The sequence below is a fragment of the Adiantum capillus-veneris genome, chromosome 28 (genome assembly GCF_014529385.1).
Source record: "Adiantum capillus-veneris isolate H3 chromosome 28, ASM1452938v2, whole genome shotgun sequence".
Lineage (NCBI taxonomy): Eukaryota > Viridiplantae > Streptophyta > Polypodiopsida > Polypodiales > Pteridaceae > Adiantum > Adiantum capillus-veneris.
Genome location: NC_140958.1, coordinates 67,903,059 through 67,924,933, shown reverse-complemented (window position 1 = coordinate 67,924,933; position 21,875 = coordinate 67,903,059). Strand labels below are relative to the sequence as shown.

At 45.2% G+C, this 21,875-nt stretch overlaps 1 protein-coding gene across 3 annotated transcripts in view; it reads left to right on the top strand.

Annotated features, from left to right (window-relative positions):
* LOC147420611 (uncharacterized) overlaps nucleotides 1–21,875 on the top strand; it is a 137,241-nt gene that overhangs the window by 28,950 nt on the left and 86,416 nt on the right. For all 3 annotated transcript variants that reach the window (XM_086505166.1, XM_086505165.1, XM_086505164.1), the window contains exon 2: nucleotides 14,729–14,980. In XM_086505166.1, the coding sequence (XP_086361292.1) occupies nucleotides 14,729–14,980 (252 nt within the window). The remainder of the gene's footprint in view (nucleotides 1–14,728; nucleotides 14,981–21,875) is intronic.

Genomic DNA, 21,875 nt, shown 5'->3' with positions numbered 1-21,875 from the left:
ACTCCATGCACTGCAAGGAAAAGGAGTTACTTTCAAGTGGACAGCCAAGGAAATTTTAGCTTTCAAACACTTAAAAGAGAAGCTGACTTCAAATCCGGTAATCATTCTGCCAGATCTTTCGAAACCTTTTGTGGTTCAGTGTGATGTGTGTGGCCATAGTCTTGGTGCAATTCTAATGCAGAATGACCGAGTAGTCGCATATGAGAGCAGAATTCTTTTGAAGACTGAAAGAAACTTGCAAGTCTATGAGAAAGAATTGTTGTCAGTAATTCATGCTCTCACTAGTTGGAAACACTATCTGCTAGGAGCTGATTTTGTTGTCCAAATAGATCATCAAACCTTGCGATATTTTCTCACACAGACGAAGTTGTCTGAGAAGCACATGCGATGGGCAAACATCTTGTCAATGTTCCATTTTCAAATTGTGCATGTGCAAGGGAAAAAGAATGTGGTGGCTGATGCGTTGTCACGAAAGCCCCAAATTTCAGCAGTGTCAATTCCGTACCATTGTGAACTAGACGAAATGAAGACACAATATGTTGAAGATTCAGATTTTGCAAGGATTTATGACCAGCTTGTTGATGGGCAACATCATGAGCACTATATGCTTAAGAATGACTTTCTCATGATGCATGGAAAGTTATGCGTTACTAAACAGTTACGGCCAAAGATTTTGATGGAAAGTCGGGTTGACACATTCTTCTATTGTCCAGCTTTGCGTCAAGATGTTGACACATTTGTAAGATCATGCTTAGTTTGCCAAAAAGTCAAATTTAACAGGCAAAAGCAACCGGGATTGTTGCAGCCATTGCCGATCCCTGACAGGCCATGGGAAAGCATAGCAATGGACTTTTATCTTTGATCTTCCAAGGACGCAAACAGGCAATGATGGGATTTGGACTATCATTTGTAGGTTCAGTAAGCAGCCCTATTTCATTCCTGTGAGGAAGAAGATAAAGCCATAACACATGGTCAAGATATTCATGAGCAATATCTTTAAATATCACGGGATGCCTCAGTCAATTGTCAGTGACAGGGATCCACGTATGATGAGTCTTTTCTAGAAGGCATTGTTTGAGAACATGGGCACTACGCTAAAGTTCTCTTCTTCGTTTCATCCGCAAACTGATGGCCAGTCAGAAGAGGCAAATTCTACTGTCCTCGACTTGCTCAAATGTTATGTGTCAGAGCACAAGGCAACTTGGGAACACCATCTTCCATTGGTGGAATATGCTTACAATAACACTGTGCATACGTCAACAAGTAAGGCACCATTTGAGATAGTATAAGGAGGGAAGAAAGTCCCGCCCATTTTGCAGACTAAGGACAAGATATTTGAGGCAGACAAGTATGTGCAAGATATGGATGAAACATACAGGAAGATAAAGATTGCTCTTGAGAAGACTCAGGCTAAGCAAAAGAAAGCTGCTGATCGTCACCGTCGTGAACTTGTATTTTCACTTGGTGATTGGGTGCTTTTGCGCTTTGAAAAGGCGAGGCTAAGGAAAAGGAAAGGCAAGGAACGTTCATTTCCTAAGCTCAATATGCGATATTATGGTCCTTTTCAGATTTCAGAAAAGATCAGCGATGTAGCTTACAGGTTAAAGCTACCAGAAGGCTGGAAAATACATAATGCTTTTCATGTCAGCCTTCTAAGACCTTTTGTTGGTAATGTGCCAGAGAATATGCGTGATGAGGAACAACCCGAAGTGGAAGAATTGGATGAGATCCTTGTTCCTGAACAGATATTGGCACATAAGGAAAAAAAGGTTAGAGGAAAAGTTGCAAGATGCTATTTGGTGAAATTCAAGAACTATCCATCCTTGGATGCCAAATGGATGGAAGAGTCTGAATTGGTTGATTCACCTCAGCTATTGCAATTGTATCTTGAAGCCTTTCAGATGGAACCCACAGTGACTTGATGTAGCCTTTTTGGAGCAAGTCAAGAGCATGGTTCATGATGCTCAAGAGAGTAGTTAAGTAATCGTATCTACTCTTTCCATACAGAATTTAGGTAGAGAAGTTTGTGCTTGAGAGTACACTAGAAGACTTCTATGCTTGATATATGTGTCATAGCCAGGTTGGTGGGATTGTTTAATCGTCCAACGCTACATTTCCGGAAGCATGTATATCTCGGATTCCCATCATAGAATATGTGTGATATCAAGAGATACCGCATGTATTATTCGCATGCAAGCGAGGTCGCTTGCAGTATTTCAAGGGTGGGGTGTGTCACCAGGAGTTGTATTCTTCTTGTTGCCTTCCATAAATAAGTACTAGATAATTTAATTTATTTTTATTTTTACTTGTTTTCCCCGGAACCCTTGAAAAGGTGCAAGTGGACATTGCATGGCCAGTGTGAAACGGCTGCGGCCGAATAGGTTTCTCACATCGGGAGTCTGGGTAGGTCAGTTTGGGACTGGTCGGGCCAATTAGCACTGAATTCTGATGAGTATGGAAGCATGTGTGCGCCAAATGAAGTCTGGGCCACTCAGAAAGTCACTTATAACTTTATAAGTCAGTGGGAACTAGGGAATTAACTCAAAGGGGCAAACTGGACACTTGGCAGGAGGAGAGCAGCGTGCAGGACACCTCAGCAAGAGGAGGCGCCCATTTGAGGATGGGGGCTGGATTTTTGAGAATAAGTGACCTACAGTGTGTGTGTGAGTAGTGGGTGCAGGTCTACAGCTTTAATGGAAAGCTTGCTTTCTCCTCTGTCTCATGTAGTGCGATGCTTTGCTCTCGTGCATCTCTCTCCCCCCATTGGCACATATGGTAATGCCCCACTAGTTGGGCTACTCAGATGAACATGACAGTTCCGGGGGTTTATGCGTGTTTGCCAAGGCAAGAGCCTTCTGAATAGGAACCGGATTAGCTAATTGCTAATCCCCCACAGGTACGCACAGTTCCATCGCGAAAGATTGCGAGTTCGGGGAGTTTTCTCGCGTGAAAACTCGTCCAATTCACAGGGAAACTGTCCCATTGTGTGCGGGAGCCCTTGGGACACGCGTAGGCGTGTTCGCTCCGCTAAAAACGATCCAAAACAGGGAATTACAGCCTGCTGTGTTTTTTTGCAGGTTTAGGGTTTCGCACCTAAACTGCAAGGGAACACCGGGGGAGCCTCGTGAGAGCCTTGGGATGCGTGTACAGGCTTTTGGGCACCCGACAGTGAAAAACAGGGAATTACAGCCCGCTGAATTTCTGTGACAGCTCACGAGAAAGCTTCCAGATAGCGAGGCAATCCGTCCTAGATAGGTGCTTTTGACCTACAGGGGTTTTTGTGTCGTTATGCTGCCGAAATCCGATCGAAAACCTGCGTTTTCAGCCCTCGCTAGGTTTGGACAGCTTTGTGAAAGCTTGGGCTAAGTGGTCGGATCGTCTACCTTAATTCGAATAAAGAAATACTGAAAGGGGCGCCAGTCTTTGGGGCCTACAGGGTGTCGGTCTCGTGTGCGCAGTGACATTCTATTCGCTGGACGCAACTGTGTTCTCTTCCCTTCTCAGTGCTCTGTGTAAAGTTAACAGGTAATTCAAATAGTACCGCCCTCTACATTGTATAGGCCGCTTATAGTAGCACATCCGAAGGTTCCGACGAACTAAGGGAACCACATGCAAGTTCATTAGAGGATTCCAGAGAAAGGGGATCAGATGATAGTGCGTGTCGGGGTTTCGATGATTGAGACTGATGTGTCAATGGACAAGGGAAGCTAGTAAAGCTACCCACAGGTCCCAGAGGGCACAAGGAAAGAAAGGAACGTGGGAATCAGCTCGTAGATCATAGAATTCTCTAGACCCACGATAAGATTTTTGAAGGATTAGTATGATCTAGATCTGGATATTGCTTTTGCGAAGGTGCACGAGGCTCTTGAGAAGTCTCAAGCACGGCATAAGAAGGCAGCTAACAAGATTCGATGCGACTTGCAGCTCAAGGAAGAAGATCGGGTGCTCTTATGGTTTGAGAAGACACGCCTGAGAAAACGCAAGGGAAAGGAGCAGCTTTTTCCGAAGCTAAAAATGTGGTATTTTGGTCCTTTCCATATTCAAGGAAAGATAAGTGATGTGTGCTTCAGACTGAAGTTGCCAGATACTTGGAAGATTCACAATGCGTTTCATATGAGTCTCTTGAAACCTTCAAGGGTGAGGTGCCAGTCGACAGAGCGCCTGAGGAGCGACCTGAAGTGGAAGAGAGCAAGGAGATGCTCGTTTTCGATTAGATACTGGCTCACAAGGAAAGGAAAGTGAACGGTGATTCTTAGTCAAGAGCTATTCGGCATTGGATGCGAAGTGGATAAAGGAGGAGGACCTAGTAGATACACCTCAGATTTGGAACTTTATCTTGAGATTTTCGATCTAGCTTTGACTATTCTGAGAGATCCCGAGGATCAATAGGGGTGAATCTGGTGTAGACGGGACTGCACAAGAGGGGAGTCACTCCGCTTCTTTGTCACAGATTACGTGAATGGAATAAAGTCATTGATTTTCCTTTGGATTTCAGGGATATTGATGGGTTTACAATATTCTGCTAAATGACTTTATGAAATAAGTACTTCGAAATGGGAATTCTCGAGAATGGAATAAAGTCACTGATTTTCCGTTGGATTTCAGGGATACTGATGGGCTGACAATATACTGCTAGATGACTTTATGAAATAAGTACTTCGAAATGAGAATTCTCGAGAATGAATTTGGTTTTTGTGCTTACTCATGTGATTGTATTTGAGTGCAGGTTTGCGAGACGAAATGGCTGCAGCATTTCGGTCTTGCGAGACTATGGACATGATGGCAATAAGGATTAGTTAATCCGACATCAGTGAGGTCCTATGTGGATCTAGATGCGATGGCTAAATACGTTGCAAGGAATCACGTTCTTGAGAATCTCTATAGACATGATCGCAATAAGAATTAGTTAACCCGACATGAGCGAGGTCCGGGATGGATCTAGATGCGATTACTAAATACGTTGCTGGCAATCATGGAATGAGATTTGGAATGAAATATTCTATGATTGATTTGATTTGAATGAGATGTGAACGTTCAGTGAGTGACAGTGACTGTCGTCTTAGTGCAAGTGCTGGATTTGTGTCATCTAGTGCGTCGATACTCAGTGTCTACTGCACTGGTTAATGGCCTTTGTCTGTTTTGTAGGCGTAACTGAGGGCGATTACAATTCTTTCAAGAGGGGGGTATGTCACAAAATGATGACGTGGTAGCACTGTCCGGACGCAAACAACTCATGACGTGGTTGCTGTACGACAGACCCGCGATTTACACTAACAGCAATATAGAAATCTCAAAAAATGCGCTGACATGCTGACGTGGCAGGCAGTACGGATTTTCACGTTTTGCGTTGACAGATGTTGACGTCGCAGGCAGTACAGAATTCCGCAAATTACACTGATTGCTTTTTGGCAGTTTTTAGGCCTAAAAGCTTTTGGGACAATTTGCTTTTGAGTTTAATTGTTTTTGGGGCTCTGCTTTTAGGGCATCCCTTGTAAGAATAAAGAAGCCCTAAGGGCCTCACTCCTCAGGGCATCTGGACGTAGAGTTTGAGAGCAGAGGTCCTTCGGGAGTTGTACTTTGCAATGATTAATGATAAAGAAATATCGAAAGGGGCGCCAGACTTTGGGGCCAATACCTCTGGGCACAAAACTAGGCTGGCCATGTCGACTCTCTCTCTCTCTCTCTATTGAAGTTCAGTGATTATGAAGTTTCTGTTCGTGTGTTGCTATTGATTTCTCGCTTGGTGTGTCCAAGCCTGTTACATCCATCTAGCTCCAAACTCACACTCTAGATAGGTAAGGTAATCTCTACATTGCCAACAAGAAGATAAAATTAAATTCAGAAAGAGTAAACAACGTTTGAAATAAGTATGAGGGTTTTGTTGATACCTATGGCCATAGTGCATGGACTTAGGGTAGATAGAGCTCCATGCACTCTCACATGACCATGAAAGATGGTGTTGACTCCTATTGGTATGGCATGCTTGCCTACTCAAGTCACGAAGGAAAAGCTGGAATTTGATGAGCTCAGCTCTTTTCTCATTAAGGAGGAAGTCGTGTTGATAACTCAAGGCAAAAATTCAGATTTTTGGGGAAGCACATGGTGAAGCACTTGTTACTTCGGATTCCAAAAAGAAGATGAAGAACCGTTGTTACAATTGTGGAAAGCGTGGTCATTTGGCTAAGGATTGCATAATCGAGAATCAAAAGCAAAGACAGAGATTCTACAAAGGACAAAGATAAAAGCAAGCAACAGGAGGAAAGCAGTGATAGTGACTCAGGGAAGGACAACAAAGCGGCTGCTGGTGTGGTGGAGTCTACATTGGGAAGGACTCCTGCCTTCTAGTCACATGGATACGAGTGCCACCACCAGCTTCAGCCAGGGAGAGGCTTGTGAGTGGCAGAGAGGGGCAAACAATGATCCCTATAATTAATTTGAACCGTTGTTGTTGGAGTTCAAGTTATCGGTGTTTGGACCCGTAGGTTGGAGCTCAAGGCACATGCATCTGGCAAGGAACCAATGAGACGTATCTAAAACACTATGGATGAGTGCACCAATCCATTGTTGTTGGTCGGATTATGGACAGGATGTGTTCCACAATTCATTATCTTGGAGTATTATTATTTTCGGACGTGACGTGTTCACAGTTCACGAATGGGGATTCTTGGATGTAGTGTTTTCTTGTCACGTGACACATCCCAACCCTATGTGTCCGTGGACAAGCTACACCACAGCAAGGTTCAGTCAGTCCAATCAAGTCTAGATTAGCAGTGATCTGGCACTTTTGTGAGTCTATTCGTAGACCATGCATGTCCAGTCACTTAGCATAGATGCATATCCTCTGGTTGCACACAACATGATCATTGGAATTCCCATCAGAATCCATTAGCATCAGTTAGGGGAATTTTCCAATGCATTTAGTCTATTTTCCTATTTATTGGTTATTTTCACTTATTATGTTTAAGTGACTTTCCAACAAAAGTAGGTAGGGCAATTTTGCTAAGTTAATATATAAGCAAACCCAAGTTAGCAGTAATTGGCAGAAGAGGCAGCAGGAGCTTCCCGCTCAACAGGCAACTTCTCAGCAGTACCCCCTTCATGACCCCCCATCGCCATACCTCCCACTTCCTTGGCGTTTTCACGGAGCATCAGCATTGCCTGAAGTCTTCCCCCTTGTGGCGTTAGTCCCTTGCAGATCAGCTACCCTCGGTGTTTTTCCCGCGACAGAACCACATCAGCATTAGCGTTTTCCCACAGTTCAGCCTGGTAACGTTTTTGCCTTTCCTCAGCCATACCATATCTCATGGCGATTTCAGCCTTTGCTTGATTGCCCTCACCCCCCAAGTCATCTAGCGGTTGCAGATTCATCCCGTTTGCAGCAGCAGTACCCATAGCCTTAGTGTTTTGAACCAGCCGTTTCAGCCAGAAAACGCAGCAGCACCTCTGCCATTCCAGCGTTTTTGGATCAGAAATTCAGCATTGGAAAACGCAGGATTACCAGCAGATGAAGCACAGCAGATCAGCCCCCATTCAATTGCAGATGTTCCCCCAAGTTTAGCCTCGAAAAACGCAGCCAAAACAGTCATTTTCAGCCACCAAAACAGTCCCGAAATTCAGCGAATAGAAGAACTCAGATTTCAGCCATCAAGTCGCCGTCGTCATCACCGTCGTCGTCATCGGCATAGTCCCATTGCATTCGCATTGTACACCTTTGTGCAATCAAAGTAGACCACTCTCGCCGACGAGAGTGGGGCCTTCGGAGGAGGGTTTTACAACCTCTCGGGTGTCGTATCTCTTCTCTCTCCTTCTCTCAGTCTCATTCACTTGCACGCACAATATCCACTCACTTTGTTTGTGACCACAACACTCTACAAGACGGAAAGCTCTCTCTTTCCCTAAGAACTAAAAGGAACCTTGAGCAATAAAGATCACTAATCTTGAGAAAATACAACATTCATTCCGCTGCACCTGACATTTTTACAGTTCAAATTTTCTACAAAGGCAACCGATGCTCAAGATGGCATTCTTCTAAGGTACAAAGTTGAGGGCAGCAAAACCGAGGTGTATCTAGTAGTCCAAGGCCTTCTATTGGGGTGTCCATGGTAGCTTCTTCATCGCTTGGTCTCACTATTGATGTCCACTATGAGCTACAGAGAGGGTGTTGAGTTTTGGCATTTCAAGTGAACTACCCAATGTGATCTTGTTATTTCTTTTGGCTTTTAGGTATTTATTTTACTTGTTTGTCAAAGTTTGGGTAGGGCAATTTACCGAGGTTGCTATATAAGCAACCCCTTGCCTCCATTGTATACACATTCAATTATTCATTGCGAAGGTTGATTGGTTCAGGAGACTCTCTCTCTCTCTCTCTCTCTCTCTCTCTCTCGTGCTCACTCTCCTTGGTCTCTACGCTTCCGCATCGTCGACTTTTTAATTGGCCCCCTTGCTCTGTTGCTAGAGCAAGTACTTGCTTTTATTACTTGCACAATGCTGATACAATGATGCTAAGTGCTGAGATGCTAATGGTACTTGACGTAGATGCTTGGTACTCCTCGGATGCTGACGGGTACTTGCGGTAGATATTTGGTACCTAGGGTGCTTTGGTACTGCTGGTTCTTGGTACTTCGGGTACGGTGAGGCTACGGGTTTAATATTGAAAACGCTAAGGGCTGAATGCTGAATTCTGAAGCGCTGATGCTGCTGTTGCGGGAACTGCAACCGCGACGAGGCTAGGGCTGAATGATGAAAACGCTGCTAGTCTTGATGGCGGCTGGTATCCAAAAACGTTGGGGATGCTTGTGAGAAAATGCTGGAGATGCTGCGGTCTTGCGGGTACGGAGTACCTTTTTCGTGGGGACCCACAGAGGTGACTTGCTTTCGGACATTGAAAGAGAAATTGACTACGGGACCTATTTTGACTTTGTCAGACTTGCAGAAGTCATTTGAAGTATATTGTGATGCTTGTGGTCGTAGTCTGGGTACGGTCTTGATGCAAGAAGGCCATGTCATAGCTTACGAGAGTCGTTTGTTCTCTAGGCCGGAGATGACAGCACAGATTTATCAGAAAGAGCTTTTGGCGGTTATCCATGCTCTTATTCAGTGGCGGCATTACCTACTCGGAGCGGATTTTACTGTCTTTATAGACCATCAGAGTTTGTGCTACCTCTTGTCAGAGAAGCAGCTTTCGGAAAAGCAAATGCGGTGGGCGAACATCTTGTCACAGTTCCACTTCCAGATTGTCCATGTGCAGGGACAAAAGAATGTGGTGGTAGATGCTTTGTCTCGGAAACCGTTGGTTCTGGCTATTTCCGCGATACATCATAGGAGCTTCGAGGACATGGTCGATCGGTATGCCACAGATACAGATTTTGCAGATATTTTTCACACGGATATGAGATGGGGAGACAGTAGCTCGATACTCCCTTCGGGAAGGCTACTTGATGAGAAAGACTATGTTGTGTGTTACACAACCGTTGAGGGAAAAGGTTATGATTGAATGCCACTGTCCACCTTTTACGAGTCACTGCGGCATTGCTATCACCATGAAGGGGGTAGAGAGATACTTTTTTTTGGCCGAGACTCAAAAACGATGTGGAAGAGTTTGTGCGCAGTTGCTTAGTATGCCAGAAGCTCAATTTTGACAGGCATAAGGTACAGGGATTGTTAAAGCCTTTACCCATACCCACCCGCCACTTCAAAACAAGTCACAGATCACAATAGATTTACACTGGCCTGACGGAGTTCCGTGCCTAGAGATTGGCCCCAAAGACTGGCGCCCCTTTTGGTATTTCTTTTTGTATTAATCAATCATCAAAGTACAAGAGAGTGGCTCGCGGTTCACTCTCAGACTCTGCGTCCAAATGCCTTGATTTTGATACTAAAGTCACTGATGTCTCTTCGAGCTTCAGGGATACTGAGAGCTGACAGTATTCTGCTGGATGACTTTGTGAAATGGAATTCCTGATAATGATACTGATTTGTTCTTGACTTCTTGTGAGTGCAGGAACTGACAGACGAAATGACTGCAGCATTTTGGTTTGATTGATCTCGAATAGACATGGTTGCAATAGGGATTAGTCAATCGGACATCGATGAGGTCTCGATTGGACCTAGATGTGATTGCTAGCTACATTGCCGATAAATCATGCTCTAAGATCCGAATGAATGTTGAATGTCATGTGATGTCCTGTGATGTCTGGTGATGTCCTGTGATGTCGTGTGATGTGACTGTCGATTTCGTGCATGTGCTAGATGTGTGTTCCTAGTACGTAGGTACTAACAGTCAGTGTCTGCTAAGACGGTTTATGGCTTTTGTCGGTTTTGCAGGCGTAATCGCGGTTGATTACAATGCTTTCAAGAGGGGGGTATGTCACAAAGTGGTGACATGGCTACGGACAGCAGAAACCCTAAAATTCTTGCAAACCCTAATTTTTGCCAAAAACCCTAATTTCCGGAAATCGCGGAGGCTTATAAAAAATAAAATAAAATATTTTTTGAAATTTTATTTTAGAAAGATGAGCGACACAAATTTTGCTTTTTCTCTACCTAATGAGAAAGAGAGAGAGAATGCTTTTGCTTTCAAGTTTTGACTCTCTGTGAGAGAGAGAGAGAGCAATTGCTTTTGATTTGAAGCTTTTGGGGCTTTGCTTTTGGGCATCCCTTGTAACCTTTAAATTAGTGGTGAGGGCCTCACTTCTCAAGGCATCTGGACGCAGAGTCTGAGAGTGAACCCCGAGCCACTCTCTTGTACTTTGATGATTGATTAATACAAAAAGAAATACTGAATAGGGCGCCAGTCTTTGGGGCCAATATCTCTAGGCACGGAACTCCGCCGGGCCAGTGTAAATCTATTGTGATCTGTGACTTGTTTTGAAGTGGTTATTTGGTGCTGTTGCGGTTGATTCTCTACTTGGAGTGTCCAAGTCTGTTACATACATCATCGAAGCTTCGAGGATATGGCAGATCAGTACACCATTGATCTTGACTTTGCAGACATCTTTGATTGGATACCAAATGGGGAGCGAGTTGCAGGCTATTCCACATGGGACGGCTATTTGATGAGGAAAACGTTGTGTGTTACACAACCTTTGAGGGACAAGGTTTTCATAGAGTGCCATTGTCCACCTTTTTCCCCGGCCAACGCCTTAATATACCACCTTGAAGGGTGTTGACCGTACTTTTACTGGCCGAGGCTCTAAAAGGATGTGGACGCGTTTGTTGGCAGTTGCTTAGTATGCCAAAAGGTCAAGTTTGATAGGCATAAGGCACTAGGATTTCTATAGCCTTTCCCATATCCTCCTGTCCTCGAAGCATTGCCATGGATTTTATTTTTGATCTTCCCAAGACTAAGTGGGTAGGATGGCATTTGGACAGTCATCGATAGATTCAGTAAACAAGCCCAGTTCATTCCGAAGACAGTTAAGCCGATCATTTGGCGAAACTGTTTGTCTCACAGATTTTCCGATTACATGGCATGCCTGAGTCCCTTGTTTCGGACACAGATCCCCCGGTTTACTAGTTTGTTTTGGAGGGCAATCTGGGAGAACATTGGCACGCGGTTGCAGTTCTTGCCCTCGTTCTTGCCGCAGACAGATGGGCAATTTGAGATTGCTTAGAAGTTGAAAAGTATTTGCCCTTGGTGGAGTTTGCCTACAACAACGCAGGGGGAAGGCGCCATTTGAAGTATTCAAGGGTGTTAAGAAGGTTTCTCAATATCTAAGCAAATTTTTGAAAAAGTCTAGAAGGCATGAAGGCCATCTAGCAGTTCAAAGGAGGAGAGCTTGTCCTCGTTTGACAGTGACCAGATCAACAAGAAAACGAAGGAGTTCAAGAAGGGAGTCAGGCCGTCATGTTTGAGACGTTTTCAGGCTACCTAGTACCAGGACACCCATCGAGCCCTTGACAGTTTGATGTCGCCTTCTATGGAGGACGGTTCACAGAACACCCCGGGGTGCGAAGGGCGGCATCTTACTTGAAAGAAACTGCACAGACACGGTGGTCTACTCTGTTGTTCGGCAGAGAAGCACCTACGAGGTGATTAAAATTCAAGACAATTTTCACATCAACTTGGATATCAGATGAATATGCAACAGATGTCATCACGGCTTGGCATCACTTGAAAATGATAGAGAAAGATACATTGGATGACTACTGCTAGAGATTTTGGGATACTTATTTGCCAGTGTCTTGGTTTCGGAAGACTACTTTTAGAGACCAGATTGAGCGGTTTTAATGTGGTTTGCTAAAAGAGATTCGAGACTATTGTCTAAACCAGAAGTTTGACTCTATTTAGAGACTTATGCAACATGCTAACGAACAATTTGGAACGCATGCTGGCTCATTGACTTTCTTACGGACAGGATAGTATCCACCTCAACAAGGCAAGAGTCCGCCAGATTGAAAAGAATGAATCAGGGGAACTGGATGATAGCTCATTGCAGGATTCTGGAGAATCAGATGGTAGCACATCTGAACGTTCCGACGAACTAAGGGAACCAGATGTAAGTTAATTAGAGGATTCCGAAAGAAGGGGATCAGATGATAGTGCGTCTCAGGGTTCCAATGATTGAGACTGACGTGTCAATGGACAAGGGAAGCTAGCGAAACCTCCCACTGTCCACAGGTCCGAGGACACAAGGAAAGAAAGGAAAAAAGGGAATCAGCTGATAGATGAGAGAATTCCCGACACGCAAGATAAGATTTTTGAAGCGGATCAGTATACGAGAGATTTGGATACTGCTTTTGCCAAGGTTTGCGAGACTCTTGAGAACTCTCAAACACGGCATAACAAGGCAGTTAATAGACATTGACGTGACTTGCAGTTGAAGGAGGATGATTTGGGTGCTCTTACGGTTTGAGAAGGCACGCCTTAGGATACAAACATCACACCATTGTAGATTCCCCTTCAAGTCTTACTTGGAGGCTTTGGTAAAGTTGCATCCAAAGAAAGATGCATCAACTATTGTGTAAAGCAAGAGCCTTCAGTAGGGAGAAAGAAAGCAGCCGTAAAGTTGCCCCCAGAGAAAGCTGCATCAGCTCTTGTCATCTTGCTACCCACAAAAGGTGTCACCCTTTGTCCCACTATTGATCCTTCTTGCAGTCCAAAGGAGTCAACTGATCACAGGGTGGTGGGGCAAAGCAAAGTGTTTCCATTACCACAAAGGGGTATCCAAAAGGTGGCGGCATTATACCTCTAAACCGTGGCCCAAGAGCGTTACCCTGCATATTAGGCATTATAATGCTCATGCCCTGCACGCCTCTCATGTATCTTGGCATAGAGGCCTGGAGGGCTGAAAGCCCAATAGCCTCGCTGCTTCATCCATGTGTTTGGCCGACCTGCCATCTGCGTAAAAAGGAGAAACTCTCCGAATATGCCCAAGATATTTGAGCATTCCCGGCAATTTTTTGCTGGAAAAGTTGCTGCATCTTCTGTTGCCAGAAAGAATTGCGTCCTTGCTATTGGAGGACTTGGTGCTCTGACTAAAGCCTTAATCTGAGAATGGGTGCCTTCTGCTCCGTTTACTGCTTGATCCCTGTCTTCAAAGCCTGATTTTGCATGTGCTTTGCATATCTGGGAACCTGGAATACCCAGGAAAACAATTGATGAGATTGTGGACCTCAGCTCCATATCACTGTTTGGATTGGTAGAACCATGATCCTCCTGATGATGATCTCTGCCAGTTTGCTCTTTCACTGCTTCCTCTTCCTCTTCTTTCATAGTGACCTCAACTGCTTTTTACTTTTCTGGAACTGAAGCCCTGAGGCATGTATGCTACTGCTGATAGCTGATCCGGATCGCCCATAGTGTAGCAATCATCTGAGCTTTGATGCCACCGAAATCAATTGCTGCTAGAAGCACAAGCTGTAATGAACGGAAAAGAATAAACTTGAGAGCAAAACTGAAAAGAAATGAAATAACAACACCTGTACAAGATGCAAGAGAGGTGGAGTTCCCTCGAGGCCTAAACAAGCGCGCGTGGCAACATTTGTTTATTGTATTGATAGGGAGCCAAGTGTACAATTGCTTTATGAGGCTACTCTCCAAATCCATTCACAACAGGCGTGTGATTGAGCATGGGATTGTTTGCACGCGTGTGCAGAAGCGGTTGCAGGCAGTGAGCTGAAAGCATGAGGGGTTGTGTGTGCGTGCTTCAGAAGTGGGAGGCTTCTTGCGCAAGAAAAGGGCAAGTGAGGTGGGCAGGAAGAAGGAAAACACTGAGGGGGGAGGGCGATAGCAGAGATTTGCTGGGGGAGGAGGGTGTGGATGTAACAGCAGCAGGTGTCGTATCTCCCACTCATCAAATTCGGGCTTACTAGTGCGAGATTTCTTCTAGAATATTAGGTCGAGTGTTTCAGATAGTGCTATCTGTGAGCTAACAGGGTATCTTTAGTTGTCTCCTGAAAGGAAGATGTACTTGAATACTCCAAATGTTGGTGATAGGTGGCTTATTTGAGTTGTTGTTGTTATTTTTTTTCGTTGGGGGGAAGGGGGGGTTTGCACAGTTCTGCTTGTTTTTCCCACTGCTTGCCCCTGTGTAGTTGTGGTTCCATGAGCTGTCTTTATTGTCTTTGAAAAGCTTATTTTATGTCGTATAACTCTCTTAGGTCGTCTGAAATGTGTTCTTTTGCCTCATATTTCGGTGTCAGTTTTTTCACTCTCTTTTTATCAAATTGGCATCAATGAAAGTGCAATTGCCATCTAGTTTATATGATGCAAGTTCTCTCATGACAGGACTTGATTCGGCGATTTCATTTGCATGCGGAGCTTGACGGGCATGTTGGCTGTGTGAATACCTGCCACTTCAATACTGCTGGTGATATACTCGTAACAGGTTCTGATGACAGACAAATTGCCTTATGGGATTGGGCAGCCAAAATCAAAAGATTGTCATTCTTTTCTGGACATGAAGACAATGTTTTCCAAGCAAGAATTATGCCATTTTCTGACAATAGAACAATCATCAGCTGTTCTGCTGATGGGCAGGTATTTCTTCTGAGTTCCTTTTCTAAGCAAGAGCTTCATCTTGTTCGGTAAGGTATTTCCTTCAACGTTCCTTTTCCAGTTTTTGATTTAACAAGATCATTATTTAGCCCCGACTGAGGGTCTTCATGAATTCAATGAGCTCGTCATGAATGAGTCATTAGGCATTCTGGTGCTAATTAGTATGCTGACTTTTGTTAGATTAGACATCAGAAGATGCAATGAAGTCAAGAACTGGCCTCCGATCCGGTGGACACCTTGACTCCGATCTGGTTCTAGTCCGATAAGATCCTCTAACACTAGAGAACACCTGCAATCATCAATGCCACATACAAGAACAAGGCAATTGTGGAGAAGAGAGAGCATTGAGGTAGAAAGAGACTGGACATCTGAGAATGAGAGAGAGAGAGAGAGAGAAAGAAAGAAAGATCTTTTTACGTCTATTAGAGGCTGAAGTCGGCCAACGAGACAAATCAAATATACATGTGTGTGTCCTCCATCTATCGAGAAAGGACAAAAGTACAAAGTAGCAAAATGTGGTCGTGTGGTAAGGGGGGAGGGGTAGAGGCTGAAGTCGGCCTATGAGACAAATCAAATATACACGTGTGTGTCCTCCATCTATCGAGAAAGGACAAAAGTACAAAGTAACAAAATGTGGTCGTGTGGGAAGGGGGGAGGGGTGATCCATGGGAGGCTAGGATACAAGATACGTGGTATATGAGGGAGGGCCGGGGGGGGTTTGGAGCTCTATCTCTAGGGGGTATGGATGCACATCTTTATGTCCAAAGAAGTACAATCATGAAGTGCATCAAGATGACTAGCTCCATCCTATGAGAGAGAGAGAGAGAGAGAGAGAGAGAGAGAGAGAGAGAGAGAGAGAGAGAGATGTTATATTAATGTTTTCAAAAGGCCAAAGTGACCTATGCGACCAAAAAGTTACAATGTGGTGGATCTGATACAAAGTCTGAGTATCAAAAATAAATAAAAAGGTGCAAAAAAAAGGGGTACTAAAGTAGTGAATGGGGGCTAATACAACACAATGTGGGTGTATCCTCAAAAAGAGCTAAATCACAGGAGATCCATCATCGGTCGCTAGCGGATCTCATCAATCTCCTCCATGATTAGTAGTTTGATCGGGCGTCGTGCATGTCAGGCCAGAGTGATCCGAGTCCTCTGATGCAGTCTCCGTTGATGCTGTGTAGTTCTCCCTAGCTCGGGCGCTTGGTCAATTATCGTGCATGTGGTGTGATGAGAATGTGGGCTTTGCTGTGGTAGTAGCTGCTCCAGCTGTCTAGTGTCCGCTCTAAAGACGTCTGTGATCCGTCTTTGAACGGGGGCTAGCCTCTCTTCTCATCAGGCTCTGTCACAAGACGGGCACCACGTGCCAATAGAAAAGAGCAGGCTAAACAAACTTTTAGCACTTCAATAACAACTAAATTGAGAGAGAGAGACGACACACCACACAGATTGCTGGAATTCCACCCCAGAGAGTATTGGCCCCAAACCTTGGCACCCCTTTCGGTATTTCTTTATATTACATCAACACAGTACAATCTGGTGCTGGTACTCCAGACTCTGCACCTTCTCCAGGAAGCATGCCAGAGAATGAGCCCATGGCCTCATATTTAAAGGCCTAGGCCCCAAAAGCAATTTTACATGAAAAGCTTTCAAACTCAAAAGCATCTGGTCCAAAAGCAATGCCCAAAAGCTACCAGCGTAATTTACGGGAAATCTGTACAGCCTGCCACGTCAGCACTGTTAGTGATTTCCGGAGCGTCCGTACTACTGCCACGTCATCAACTGCGTGTGTGTGTGGGTGGGTTCTGCTTTATTTTAATTCCTTTATGTCACTGGGGCCCCATCAGACGGGGTCCCCATAAGTTGGTAGGACTTCTTCTTCTGTTACTTGTTCTTCTTAGGGTTTAGGCCCCTCGGCTAGGATCTCCAAGTTGGCTCCATTCTTCAAGGTTTTGACACGTCAGCAATTTCTGACAGGCGCTCTGTGTGTGCGCAGCTCGAGCAAAAACAATCCCAAACATCTGTCACGAGGACGTGGCAGTTATTAACCATGTCACAGAGATGTGGCAACTGCTAACCTTGGTTGTTGGTTTCTTTCCAATGGGGTTTATTTTATTTATTTTGAGACCCTCTTTTTGAAGTAGCAAACGGTCAGACATTGTATGGCCAATGTGAACGGTAGATTCACCCGCAGACGGGAAGTGGTCGGCACTGGAATTCGTATGGTAAGAGGATGTCTAGGCTCAGAGCAAGATCATATAGGTCCCCCCGTCGCACTTAGCAAGTTGGTGGATACTAGGAAGTGAACTCAATTAAGGCGTAAAGTCAAGGTGGGACTTCCAACAAAAAGTATCCGACAGTTGGGCCACATTGCATTTTTGGATGCGGTCCCAATGAGGATAGATGGTCAGAAGACCAGTGGGAGCCCAACGGAAGCATCTCCTAAAATTTAGGGAACTGCTATTTTGGGCCACGAAATGTGTTCGCGTCATTACCTTCGGTATGACTAGGGGAACACTTTACAACTCTGCCGCGAAGTCAACTGACGCACCAGTTGAGATATTTTTAGCAGGGAAAGCCCAAACTCGGAAACTGGGCGACGTGTCAGCTTGTGAGCGATTCTGCCACTCTGGGATGCAAAAACGAGCTGCATATCATCAAAGGGGGCGCCATTTTCAGCCACGGCGGATTGTCACAGGTTAAGAGCTATGGAGTGCTTTCTTTCCCTCTATGTACAGTATGGTGACGGGAGTGATGCCCCGCACGCTACATACTGCTCTCTTTCTCCCCTACGTGCAGTTATGTGATGCCCCACAAGAGGGCTACTCATTTGACTGATGTACAGTTGTGTGGGTTCATGCTTTTGTGCTGAGGCAAGAGCCTCCTTGAGCAGGAACAGGGGTAGCTAACTGCTGCTCCAAAGCAGGCACTGGTGAGGGTCATAACCTCACCGTACAGGTGCAAAATCAGCGCTGTGTATGCGCTGTAAATTCACTGTTTTTCAGCCATACGGACGCCAAGATCATTGGGAATCGTGCCCCACTGGCAAAGGACAGGTAGGGGGCTGTTTGGGGCTGAAAACAGGGCAAAAACCAGTAAATACAGCGTGCTGAATTTACTGTTTTTGGACAGGAATCAGAGGGTATACGCCAGTGCAAGCGAGTTCCAGCAGGGGAATTGGTTTCGCGCAAGTTTTGGGGCTGTTATGCTGCCGAAATTTGGCCAAATCAAATGGTATCTAGGTGGATACACGTGAAGGATTCCCAGGACCTTACCTTGTAATTTACCCTCCTAAAGAATAAAGAAATACCGAAAGGGGCGCCAATTTTGGGGCCTACAGGTTGTCGGCGTCTGCTCGGAGCATTTTAGCTTCCGAGCCGTGTGTGAGTTGAAGTGTTAATTCCCATTACAGGTTCTTTTTGCAAAGTGCTCTGTGTGTGTATAAAGTAAAGAATTTCGGGTGAAAGCCAACGCCTACCGCCCTACGGGCCGGTTATAACATCTCTGGTCCTCATACCCCATGACTCTAGAGAGTGGTCCAAAGCCTTCTTTGAACAGGCAGTGAAAGTGGCCTCGTATCTCATAGTAAACTGGGCAGTGGCATGTGTAGTACAACTCTGTCTCAGGCTCCATGTGACAAAGGGGACATGTCCCAGCCTCTGTTGATACTCCGCTATATCTACCGGTGTTGACCCGAAGCTGGTGTGAAGATGTGCGTATCTGGCCAATAGCACTTCGTATCCCATGAGATAAGTGGGTGTCTGTCACAAAGTGATGACGTGGCGGACAGCAGAAACCCTAATTTCTGCCAGAAACCCTAAAATTCCTGCAAACCCTAATTTCTGCCAAAAACCCTAATTTTCGGAAATCGCGGAGGTGGATTATTATTTATTTATTTATTTATTTTTTGGAAAATGATGAGCGACGCAAATTTCGCTTTTTCTCTACTTAAATGAGAAAGAGAGAGAGAATGCTTTTGCTTTCATGTTTTGACTCTCTATGAGAGAGAGAGAGCAATTTCTTTTGATTTGAAGCTTTTGGGGCTCTGCTTTTGGGCATCCCTTGTAACCTTTAAATTAGTGGTGAGGGCCTCACTTCTCAGGGCATCTGGACGCAGAGTCTGAGAGTGAAACCCTAACCTCTCTCTTGTACTTTGATGATTGATTAATACAAAAAGAAATACCGAAAGGGGCGCCAGTCTTTGGGGCCAATATCTCTAGGCACGGAACTCCGCCGGGCCAGTGCAAATCTATTGTGATCTGTAAATTGTTTTGAAGTGGTTATTTGGTGCTGTCGCGGTTGATTCTTGACTTGGAGTGTCCAAGTTTGTTACAGTGGTATCAGAGCACGGCCGATTTCTCTTTTACGAGAAATCCGATCCCCGAATTTTTTTCCGCGGCACCTATGGCTTCAGGCAATGATCAGTCGACTCCTCTGCATTTGGAGATGCGGGCTGGGATCACAACGAAGATTGAGACAGAGAGTATGGCCCGCCTCGGCCTACTCAGGCGGAGCAAAGAGAGATGGAGCGTCGTCAATTGATTGGTGATGCAACAAAGATGATGCTCAATTTTGCCAAGGACCCGAAGATGGGAAAATATATGAACCAGACCTCTTTGGAAGAGGTACAGAGGGAGTGGCAGAGAACCACAACACCACTCCCGAAACCCGCTCTCAAGAAACCTTCTGCCTCCAAGAAATATACGGAGAAGGAACTGGAGAACGTGGTTGATGCACGGATTGCTCAGCTTTTCGACGTGCAAAAGAAAGGCAAAAAGCACGGCAAAAAGCAGAGCAAAGGTACTGACTTCCCGGGATATTTGGGTCGTCAGTCGACATTCGACTGAGCAAAGAAACTGAAGAAGCGCGTCAAGTTTGAAGGCCTACCCAGTTCTTCTTCTTCTTCTGACAGTTCTTCTAGCTCTTCAGAATCGAGCGAAGAAGACAGGAAAAGCAAAAAGCGAAGCAAGAAACAACGCTTCGGAAAGGGCAAGAAAAAGGCAAGGAAATCTAGGTCTCGCCCAGTGAGTGACACTTCTACAGAGGACTCGTCTACGGACAGTTCAGACTCTGACAACGGAAACTTTTATGCAAACAAGAGGAATTTTTACAAAGCCAACCAGTATGACTTTCTCGAAGATAAAAGCAAGAAAGTCCGAGAGTTTAAGGAAGGTGGCCAAGCACTTAAGTTTTATACTTTTTCGGGATACTCCGATGCTTCAAAGGCTTTGTCTTTTATACAGCAGTTTGACATCGCTTTCGCGGGAGGACGCTATTCAGAGCACTCCAAGATTCGGAGAGCTGCCTCTTATTTTAAGGGGAATGCTCGCACTTGGTGGTCCACGCTTCTATTAAGCAAGACTGTGCCAATTACATGGCTGAAATTCAAGAGGCTTTTTATTTCTTCTTGGTTGACTCAAGAGTTTGAGCGAGATATACGAGCTGCTTGGAACCATCTCCGGATGACCAAGAGCGATACAGTGAATTCTTACTGTGAAAGATTTTGGAACTCTTTTCTTCCTGCCTCTTCATTCAAGAAGATCTCGTTCAGAGAACAGATTGAGCGGTTTACATTGGGTCTACCTACAGAGATCCGAGACCACTGCTTGGAACAGAAGTCAGCTTCTATTCAGGAGTTGATGAGTCATGCGAAGCGAGGCTTTGCAATTCACTCTGGCAGTCTGACCTACCCCACAGATGAGGTCACGACACAACGAACCGGACAGACTTCTGGGAATGAAAGTAGAAAAAGAAAGAGCAACCCAGAGAAAAAGGATGCACGACCCAGACTTACTCCTCAGGAGCGGACTCGCTACATCAGGGAGGGGAAGTGCTTTGGATGCGGGGAAACTGGACATATCTCCGCGAAGTGCCCTAAAAAGGCATAGAAAGAACAGAATGACAAGGACGACGAAAGGCCTGAGAGTTCGAGAGCAGCTGAGGACCGTGTACGAAAAGGCAAGATGAAAACAGGACTGGTTCCAGATTGTGTGGGTACTAATCCCGACACCATGGATGAGAGTACAGAACTTTGCCGAGCTTGGGGCAAAGTGAAAGATCAAGAGGCCCTGATTTTCTTTGATGGAGGAGCCAAGGCCAACTTCATTTCACCGGAATTGGCGGCGCGGCTCGAGATTACTCCCGATCGGATGGGAGCACTTGCAGAGGCAGTTCTAGCGGCACCCGGTAGGGACGTAGCCATTACACCTGTCATTGGCAAACTTCGGTTGCATTGTCAGGGGTATTTGGGGCATGAGGACTTCTTCATAATGCCTTTGGAGGGTTGTGATGTTCTCTTAGGGATTCCCTGGTACCACAAGAACAACGCCGTGGTCGATTATCGGGTGAGAAAAGCGACTTTGACTACAGAAAAGGGCAGAACAATTGTACTTGATATTAAACTGAAGGGCGAGTCTGTCCCTATTATATCGGCTTCGGCCATTTCAAAATTAATGAAATCCAGTCTGTTTATTTACTCGATCTTTATGAAAGAGTTGAGTGATGATGATAGGACAAATATGTCTAAACTTGATAAAGAACGCCAAGATTTTCTACACACTCACGCCGATTGCTTCTTAGAAGGCCTGCCAGGAGAGTTACCACCTGCTCGTCCTGAAGATCATACCATTGATCCGATACCTGGTAGTACACCACCGAACCGGCCACCCTACCGTGTGAGCCGAGCACAGAATGAAGAGATTATGAACCAAGTGAAAGACCTCTTGGAAAAGGGTCTTGTCCAGCCTAGTACTTCACCGTATTGCTCTCCAGTATTGTTGGTTTTGAAGAAAGACGGATCTTGGAGAATGTGCATCGATTATAGAGCTCTCAACAAAATCACCATCAAGAACAGATTTCCGATTCCTAGGATCGATGATAT